Below are 10,273 nucleotides of genomic sequence, written 5' to 3'. Positions count from 1 at the left end.
TTTTTTTTTTTTTTTTTTTTTTTTTTTTTTTTTTTTTTTTTTTTTTTTTTTTTTTTTTTTTTGCCCAAATGAATTATTTATACCGGACTAGAGGTAATTACATTTTTCACCTGAAATACTGTTGATTCTCTACTTAACAATTTGTTTATGATTCAATAATAAATAAGTTTCTCTCACGTCAACGAAAAGGGTGGGTGTTCAAGTCCCAAAACTAGTACTTAAAAACAACTCATTACTTTCTTTACCGGAAAGGAGTGAATTCTATCTCATGATATTATGTCCCAACTCCTTCTTTGGTCAAATCTCCAAAATAGTAAGCATATTAAATCTGCTACCAGAGTCATTCTCACTTATGCAAATTAAAGGATAAGCCCAGGCATGAGTTCATAACTCACTCAGGATTAAGATCGAGTTGCATATGATCATTATGTGAAATAGTAATATTCTCAATTAACGAATTTATAATGAGAGGTTAAATATTTCTGGGTCAAATCATATATAAACTCATTGTATAGGATATTTCCACTCACATGTCTCTACATAAACGATTTGGATAAAATAATTTGTAACGATTACAAAGTAGGTCATATCAATATTGTTGTCAAGATAAGACATCTAACTTTATCCATATACTATAACTCTTTTAGGTTATAACTTGAACATGTCCTCTCATATGTCAATCACATATTGCTCGAAGTCACACTAATAATCTTGATTTATTTATACCAAGGATAATATTTAGTGGTAAATAAAATAATCAAAATTATTATTAAAAATTGAATAACTAATAAGAAGGGTTAAGGCATAAATCTCTTTTTCCATTTTTAAAATTGGAATCACATTGGGTTCTTTCTCCCCTACACCAACAATTTTTCTCTGACTTTGTCACGAACATATCTCTTCTTTAGTGAGAATATTTTTTGAGTCGATCTCCTCAAGTTTTTGAGGTATCATATCATGTTCATAATCACCTCGTTTGATCGGAAGAGTGGAGCCAATTTGAAGAGGAGAAATCGAGAGGACCTTCAACGAAACTTCACCGGAGTTTGATCGGAAGAGAGGTAAATTTTTAGAAAATTCATAATTTCAAATGCTAAATTTGTCGTGCATAGTGGATCATGGTGGAGGGGTTTGGAGGTTGAACATAAAGTGTGTGAGTGCACGAGCGTGAATGTGCAACTAGCCGAGCATGGGACACACAATGCTCAGTAGATTGATTTTGATTTTGTACATTAGACCTTTGTTTATCCTTTTAGATCTGATTTCAATGTCATTCTTAATTTCTATTATCGTAGAACTCATTTATGGAATTTAAAAGAATTTGGATCAAATTAAGAAAAAATTTAGTATAAAAAGAAATGACAAGTTTTAATGGGTACATTATCAATCACTATGGGATTACAACTAACCTAACATACTACATTTCTCTTTAATCATGCTTTATTTCATGTGTGACGTGTATTACTGTGTGAAGATAGATTGGAGTTTTGTCAGCTTACCCAAACTTATGAACCTAGTTGTTTACTATCTGATAGTGTTTTGAAGTGTTACTTCATTATAATTGTGTAATGTCCTACATAGGTTTGTAGCTCATCTCTAATAGTGAACCTTCTCTAGACATATGTACCTTATACATTGATAGTCTATTAAGGCACTGCAATAATTAACCTTTCAGTTTATTAGGCCCTCGAGAGCACCTAACTGATGTGTTATGTGGTGTATAGGGTCATGAAAGCACTTGACCATTGTGTTATGTGCTTGTTAGGCCCCAATCTACTTAGAGTTCGGAATTGTCTAGCACGACCTAAAAGCTAGTCTCGAAGAAAGTCTTTGACTTGGTAATGAACCTTTCAAATCAACTTAAGTAGTAGAATAAAACTTAAACATGACTTATAAGCCTATCTGTTACATACTTACTAAGTATCCTTATATTCATTCAAAGTTATTTTTCATAGTGGAGTTATTTGACCAAAAATGATGGCGTGATCAAATCGAGAGCCTAAGAATGTCCCCAATATTATCCATATAATTTCTTGTTGTTTTATGGTAAATATGTTATGCATGCATATTTTCAAATGAAACCGAATGCTTTTATTACTTTGAAATCTACACGATGCGTGATTTGAGAGTATAAAAAACTGAGTCAGTAATAATTAAGATGCCTGACTTGAGACACAGTATATTTGTGAAACAATTAAATATCACATTAAAGGCAGAGACTGAAATAGTTATTATTTAATTAAAATAAATATTTTAAATTTTCAAATAGAAAAAAGAAATTAAGAACTAAAATAAAAGTAAAATCTAAAATTTATTCAAATGGAAGGAAATTAAAAATAAAAAAAAAAAAAATTCTTTCTTTCTTTGCTCCTCATCACTGAAAATGGCAGAGTTGGTGGGATTTATCTGTTGTTTGTTTATTTTTTCCCCCCTAAATTTGTGTGTGTCATATTCAAATCTGCAAGGATTTGACGTTAACATGTGGACTTCCAATCCCTTCTACTTCAAACTTCGAAGTGTCTCTTTTTTTAATTGTTTTCTTTACAAGTTTGGCTCAAAATCCCCAAAAACAAATCTATCCATTCAAACAAACAAACAAAAAAACAAAATCAACCTTTTTTTTTTTGTTGGTTCTCTGAGATAAGAACAAAAACCAACACTCAAAAAATGTATAATTTCCAGTTAACCCCAAAATCCCAGAACCCCATTTGGTGTAGTAATTGCAAATACCTTAGGCCATGGCTGGCAGTGCCCACAGAGTGTGGCGCCACACCAAAACTCCAGCCCCAGAAAAGGAAACCCTCAAATTACCATTTTGAAGGGACAATTGACATCCAATCTGAAACTGGAGGGTCGGGTTTGGTTTGGTTTGGTTTGGTCGGGTCGGGTCCGGTCCTACCCATAGGCAGTGTGTTGAGAAAGTGATATTTCCCATCACTGCAATAGCAGGGGACCTTTTTGGGCTATAAATTCTCTCGACCCTTTTCCATTCCAACTCAGACTATCTCTATTTTTTCTCTTTCAACTTCCTCTGCTTTTGATTTGACTGCTTTTTCTCTGTTTTCCGGTGGCTAATTACGGCGGCCATGGGCGGCGGACAGCCGTATCTGGAGCTATTTGTGGCGGAGACTAGTTTCTACAACCGCATTGTTTTGGGAACCATTTTTCCGGCCTTTACTTTAGACCCATTTCCTCATATTGTTCAAACATGGCTTAGAAACTGCATTGGTGGATTATTAATTTACTTCTTCTCTGGCTTTCTTTGGTGCTTCTACATCTATTACTGGAAACGCAATGTCTATGTTCCTAAAGGTCTTTGCCTTTTTCTTTTTGCTCCTTTTTGTGTGTTTTTTAACCCCTTTTGTGTCTATTTCTCAACTGCTCCATCAACCAGTTCTAATTCTGCTCATTTGGGTTCTATTAATTCACTTACTTCTTTGTTCACTCCCTTTTACAATCTGGATTTGTGTTTCTTTTTACTAATTTCACTCACTACTTCCAGATTCTTGGAGCTATAATCTTGAACTGCATGCTATTTTTGATTCGTTTTGGTTTAGATTGTAAATGATTACTAGTCCACAGTGTTTTTGGATCATCTACATGTTCTTGTCAGATAGATTTCCCAAAAGGGTTGTTTTGATTTGTGCAAGCTGATGATTCTTCTTTCTGTGTTTGTTAGCTGAATTGTTATAAAAAGAACTGTAAAAGACAACATATATTCATAATAATTTAGAGCTAATGGATGATATATTATGTTTGGAGCTTCTTCTTGGTTAAACTAAGGATGTTTTATTTGTTGTTCAAATGGAAAATATGATGTTTGTGATTTAGATATTGTTTTGGTTGTGAATAATTGCAAGAAACTAATGGGGGATGTGTTGGTAGGTGGCTATGTTGAGCATTGAACTTGTTATTCATAGAGTATGTAAGAATCCAAGTAACTCATTTTTCGAGTTAGGATATCTTTCGTGATATCTTTCGTGACGAAACGAGGCTATATGTTATGAATGTGTATGGCTGAATGGTTGTTTTCTTGCAGATTCTATTCCATCTAATAAATTGATGCTCTTTCAAATGTTTGTAACGATCAAGGCCATGCCATTTTACTGCATCCTTCCGACGTTTGCTGAATACGTGGTTGAACATGATTGGACGAAATGCTATCCGAGGGTACTCGATGTCGGATGGCGTGCCTATGCCTTCCATATAGTTACTTACCTTGCCTTTGTAGAGTTTTGTATTTATTGGATGCATAGGGCGCTGCATGATATAAAGCCTCTTTATAAGTATCTCCATGCTAAACATCATATTTACAATAAGAAAATTACTCTCTCTCCCTTTGCTGGTAAGTTCTTAATCTACTTCTCTCAATTTTTGCATATTCATGTCAAATAGATTGTATGCCATATGTGTTTCTTGTTCGATTTCGTATGATGTGTTCAACTTGGTACGAGATACCAGAATACGAACGAACCAATCTCAACGAAACTATTACGAACCCTGGTGTTAAAACAGGGTGCTAGAACACTTTTATCTGATCCAAGCTAATTTGAGATATACATTGGCCTAGCATGAACACCTTAGGACGTAGCTTGTCGCATGAACTCGACTTTTAGCGTGCTTTTGTGTATTGTTTTGTCATCGATTTTTACGATGAAAACATGTAGTTCGTAAGCTGTTCTTCGTTTTGATAGAAACTTCAGGGAGTTTTATAGCTGTTTTTTATTAGAAGATGTTCTGATAAATGGTGTTTTTGAATGAGCAGGTTTAGCATTTCACCCTGTTGATGGGATATTGCAAGCAATACCTCATTTGTTTGCTCTATTTCTCATTCCAACTCATTTTAGAACACATGTTATGCTACTATTCTTCGAGGTGGTATGGACGACGAACATTCACGATTGTATCCACGCTCAAATATGGCCAGTTATGGGTGCTGGTTACCACACGATTCATCATACGAGATACCGCTACAATTATGGGCATTACTCCATATGGATGGATTGGATGTTCGGTACGCTTCTTGACCCGATTGATACAGAAGCCAGGGGGTCGTGATTGGTTGCTTCGACATCAACTGCTAACTCGCTATAGCTTTTGGTGATTCTTTGAGTTTAATGTAAATCAAGTTGGTTATTGATGAGGGGAGGTGTTGTAGTATGTTGCAGAATAAATTGGCATTCTAGAGGCAATTGGTGAAGCCATTCATACCATCAAATAAAGCATTCAATATCACGGAGTTGGAATCCACAGGGCTTATGGGGCTTATGTGCTGCTGCTGCTGCTGCTGCTGCTGCTGCTGCTGCTATTGGTAAGTAAAACTTATGGAGAGGCATTAGTTGTATCTTTGTGTATCATATTTAAATGAAAACTTTGGTTTGAAAAAATAGGAAATGACAATGGAATTCATGACTTCCCCTAATCGTGGAATGAAACCGCTTAAGCTTACTTGTAGTAGATATTGTCCACTTTGTTCCGTTACAAGAAATGTTTTGTTTTCCTCTCAAGAAATGTTTTGTTTTCCTCTCAAGAAATGTTTTGTTTTCCTCTCAAACGCGTCTATTAGGGGGAGAGGTTTTCAGACCTTTATAAAAAATGTTTTGTTTCCTTCTCAAATACTCTTGTTAAGGAGAGGTTTTCACACCCTTATAAGAAATGCTTTGTTTTTTTCCTCAAATGCGTCTACTACATAGAGGTTTCCACATCCTTATAAGAAATGTTTTGTTTTTCTCTCAAACATGTCTACTACGGATAAGTTTTCACACCTTATAACACCCTTATTAGAAATGTTTTGTTTCCCTCTCAAACACGTCTACTACAGAGAGGTTTCTACACCCTTATAAAAAAGGTTTTGTTTCTCTCTCAAACACGTTTACTATAGAAGGTTTCCACACTCTTATAAGAAATGTTTTGTTTTCCTCACCAACCAACGGGGATCTCACATCTTTATTCACTCAATAAGCCATTCTTTGAGTCAACGAAGTCCTCAAGACTAACCAAAGATAGATCATATGCATGATGGAAGGAAAGGGCTGAAACTCGCCCCTCGCCCCACCCCGCCCCACTTCTACAGCATTAGAAGTTAAATTGCTAAACTTTTAAATTACAAGGATTAAATCATAAACTAAGTAGAAAAGAAAAGCAAAGCAGCTGTAATATTTTACTGCTTTTAAAGTGTTCAAAGACAAAAGAAAGGAAGTTTTCCCCTTTTTCCTCTCTTTCCAAAGCACATAACATAAAAAGAAACATAAAGTAAGGGCATTTTATCCCTTGAGAAAACTCAATATATTAAACAACATGAGATGAGGGCCTCAAAACTATGATTAGCTACAACTTTCTGCAACTCATAAAAGCTTAAACTAATTATCATTTCAACACTTTCTACCAGCTTTCCACTGCAAGAAGGAATATGAAGCATTATGAAAAGCAACTAATATTACAGAGACAATGACAACTTGCTTTCTTTTTTCATCTTTTCAAGGCAATACACATTGTCCAAAACAGTCAACACCTCCCATCTTTCAAAAATATAAAGTATTCACTCACTTTGACTACAACATAACGAGTGGTGCATGCAATTCTGACATCGAAAAAGCCACTGACCCTACCTCCCAAAACATCCAACCACCAAATGAAATGCTTAAAGTTGGGGAATTGAATGGGAAGGTGTAGAAGGAAATTCATCTAACCAATAATTGATCTGCAAAAACTTGTTGCTGTTTGTACAAAAGGGATATAAATGAAAAGTTCAAGAAGGAATCACAAACAATTATAGAAGGGGTCACAGTTAAGATTAGTGCATGGCTTATTTTGTGATGAACTGATATAATCGATTACCATACTAAGCCTTTTCTTTTCCTAAACCTATCGACACGATCAGTGCTCATACGAGATTTCTCAGGCTTGTTTGCTTTTTTCGACTTCTCAAGACGACTATCTAAACTATTTCGGGAAACTTCGGGAACATCTGCAACCATTTTGAACGTATCTGAAGACCCAGTTTCAGATGGTTTGTTCTGGTTGTCTGTTTCTACTTTAGCTTTCTCAGATCCATTTGTTGATGCTTTTGATTTTCCAAGTGACTGTACAAATTTCTTTAAATGTTTAATGAACTCAGGGTATAGCTCAAGATTGCAATGCCCACCTCCATTTATCCACAGTGGTTCATACTTTTGCTTGCTAAGCTCCCACAGCTGCTTTCCATGGGACCAATCAACAACTTCATCAGCTGTCCCCTGTAAATCAAACACATTCGGTCAGTAGTCCTTTTAGGGGTGTACATGGTCGGTTGGGTTGAGGAATTTTTTTGACCCAACCCAAAAGTTCGGGTTGGGTTGTCGGGTTGTTATTTTTTTTAAAAAAAAATTATTTATCCACAATTCATAATTATTCTTTACAATCTTAGGTCTAAGATATTAAAAGTTCACAAACACAAATCAATCTATAATCATTCAAAAAAATAAATTCATCAACAACAATAAGGGAAAATTGTAACATTTTAACATAGTTCAACATTGTCATAAAACTAAGGACAACTAAATACCGACACTTCTTGAGAATTCGGGTTGGGTTAGTTCGGGTGGTTGGGTTGTTGGGTTGGATGTACACCCCTAGTCTATTTGTTCTGCCTATTATTTAAAACCATTAAGTCAGAGACCATGCAGTCGATCTGAAGGGATGAACGGATTGGATAGTTAACAACTTATGTGTTAAGAAAAAAAACATCATTGCACAATCAAGAATATGGGCTGTATATGAAAGAGAGAGAGGGAGATATTCTTACATGTATGATTAAAACTGGACAGTTCACCAAACCAATTTTGTCGATGTTCTGAACAAGGAAACAGAACAGTAAGACGGTATCTTCTGGATTAAACAAGTGATCACAAAGTAGCAAAACGTACCTTGTAGATATCGAACCAATAAGTCCGTTTGGCAGGGTACAATACCCTCAGTCCAGATAAGATTGGACTATGTAAAACTACACCTCTCAAGTTTGATAATCGTGACGCAAGATCAAGAGTAGGGCCGCTACCAACAGATTGACCATATAATATTAGTTGTTCATCGTTTACCCCATAATTCTCCTTGAGGCATTTATATGCCGCATCAATGTCTGCATATGTGTTACATTCAGTTGGCTGTTCCAAAAAGAAAATAGAATAAAATGTTATGAGGGGCAAAACTCAGCCGTCATCAAAATGACAATGATATATTAGGACTGTACAACAACACACACTCGAGGTAGATGAACACAAAGAACAGTAGAGAGAAAATACAAGAAATATTAGCTTATAGGTTTATATTAATGACTTCAGTTATGTTAAGAATACATGAACACTGAAATTCAGTTTACTATATATATAGTATCATGAGCCATTTACTATATATATATATATAAATATATATAACTATCTTCGGATAGACATAGCCTATCTATCCCATTTACTATGTATAAAACTATACCATATATAGCTTTATTGATAGATATAATCATGTACTATGTATATAATTATCTACCATATATAGCTTTATTGACTATCTACATTGCTATATTTACTCTATATATATATATATATATATATCACTTATCTACCACTACCATATAGATAGATATAGTCATAACCATTTACTATATATAACTATCTACCATATAGATAGATATAGTCATAGCCATTTACTATATATAGATCTAGATAGATATACTCATAGCCATTTACTATGTATATAACTATCTACCATATAGATAGATATAATCATTTACTATGTATATAACTATCTATCATATATAGTTTTATTGATAGGTATAGGCATTGTTATATATATATATATATAGTCATTTACTATGTATATAACTATCTACCATATATAGCTTTACTGATAGGTATAAGCATTGTTATATATATTTAGTCATTTACTATGTATATAACTATCTACCATATATAGCTTTATGGATAGGTATAGGCATTGTTTTATATATATATATATATATTTCTACTATGTATAACAACGGTGTAAGTTATTATTAAGCTATAAATAAACAATAGCCTCCATAACTTAACATCATAATCAAGCTATAAATAAGCAATAGCCCATATTTCTACTATGTATAACAACGGTGTAAGTTATTATTAAGCTATAAATAAACAATAGCCTCCATAACTTAACATCATAATCAAGCTATAAATAAGCAATAGCCTCCATAACTTAACATGATAATCAAGCTATAAATAATCAGCTCTACTAAGTAAACTATAGATAAGTTATGACAATCCCATAAAATAATCAAAGCTAAAGCAAAGTCATGTTACATAGGTATAATGCTTTAAAATTTAAGTTTTTTCTTTTTTAAATCTGAAATATGCAGATCCAGTATTGGACCTCTTAACTATTCCAATCAACTGGTTCAGAAAGTAATTTGAGGTTTCAAGTTAGAATTTATATTATTTCCAGACAAACCTCCTTCCAACTCTGCGCAGTAAACATGGCTGAATATCATAGTATAACTGACAAGAAGCATCATTAAGATGCAATGCTACAAATATTGCATTTTATGAACAAAATGTTTTCACATCAGAGCAGTATATAATTTGGGAAACAGGTAGGTAAGAAACTAATTGTCTGGGTTTGCACCGGTAAGAACAAGAGCATATATAACTCACAAAGCTAAATAAATTTCAAACATTGACGATATAGCGAACATTCTTATTCGACTAACAATATAAAAATATCTACAACTAAAGTTGATATGCTTATAAGTTCATAAGCAAAATTTAATTTAGACAAACTAAAATTTCTGTTGCAATATCATTCATTAATTATGAGGCTGTTTAAAAACCTCCTAGGCTATTCATCCCATTCGATGACCAGTGGTTTGAAATTAGTTTACCTCTATTATATTTAGCAACTAGGGAACTTCAATGTAACTTCTTCTTGGGACTTCGATGATGCCTCATTTCCTTCTCTCCTTTTCATTAGTCTTTTTTTCTTATGAGAAACAAACTTCATAGATGTATGAAATTTAAAGGACATAGCTCAAACCAAAGAAGTTACAAAAGAGATCTCCAATTAGTCAAAACAGTAGAGAGACTAGAAAAGCTATAAAAGGATACGCATTTACACCAAGACAACATAGGGAAGATAATTTTGTTCAAAATAACCATCTAAAGAACTTTCCTTTTCATTAAAGACACAATTGTTATGTTCCTTCCAAGTCGCCCACCAAAAAAAAAAAAAAAAAAAAAAAAAAAAAAAAAAAAAAAAAAAAAAAAAA

General features: G+C 33.7%; 2 protein-coding genes across 2 annotated transcripts in view; one reads left to right on the top strand and one right to left on the bottom strand.

The window, feature by feature from the left end:
• Positions 1-2,982: 2,982 nt before the first annotated feature.
• On the top strand, positions 2,983-5,189 carry LOC111457984 (delta(7)-sterol-C5(6)-desaturase-like). Its single transcript, XM_023100456.1, has 3 exons — positions 2,983-3,312; positions 4,040-4,345; positions 4,766-5,189. Exons 1-3 carry the CDS (start codon positions 3,087-3,089, stop codon positions 5,056-5,058), a joined length of 825 nt encoding a protein of 274 aa, XP_022956224.1. The 5' UTR covers positions 2,983-3,086; the 3' UTR covers positions 5,059-5,189.
• A 1,465-nt stretch (positions 5,190-6,654) lies between these two features.
• Positions 6,655-10,273, bottom strand: part of LOC111457940 (protein ABHD17B-like) — a 9,938-nt gene continuing 6,319 nt past the window's right edge. The window contains exons 3-5 of the mRNA XM_023100396.1: positions 7,905-8,141; positions 7,784-7,831; positions 6,655-7,235 (exon numbers count right to left, since the gene is read on the bottom strand). Of these exons, the coding sequence (XP_022956164.1) occupies positions 6,834-7,235; positions 7,784-7,831; positions 7,905-8,141 (687 nt within the window). The 3' untranslated portion in view covers positions 6,655-6,833. The remainder of the gene's footprint in view (positions 7,236-7,783; positions 7,832-7,904; positions 8,142-10,273) is intronic.

Source organism: Cucurbita moschata, unplaced genomic scaffold (assembly GCF_002738365.1).
Source record: "Cucurbita moschata cultivar Rifu unplaced genomic scaffold, Cmos_1.0 Cmo_Scf00020, whole genome shotgun sequence".
Taxonomy (NCBI): Eukaryota; Viridiplantae; Streptophyta; class Magnoliopsida; order Cucurbitales; family Cucurbitaceae; genus Cucurbita; species Cucurbita moschata.
Note: the sequence above shows the minus strand (reverse complement) of the source record. Positions and strands in the feature narration are given on the sequence as shown.

Excerpts from the sequence above, each read along its gene's own strand:
- LOC111457984 (XM_023100456.1), top strand. The coding sequence starts at position 3,087 with ATGGGCGGCGGACAGCCGTATCTGGAGCTATTTGTGGCGGAGACTAGT. Across the intron at positions 3,313-4,039 it reads CAATGTCTATGTTCCTAAAG|ATTCTATTCCATCTAATAAA; the intron begins GTCTTTGCCTTT and ends GTTTTCTTGCAG. Across the intron at positions 4,346-4,765 it reads TACTCTCTCTCCCTTTGCTG|GTTTAGCATTTCACCCTGTT; the intron begins GTAAGTTCTTAA and ends TTGAATGAGCAG.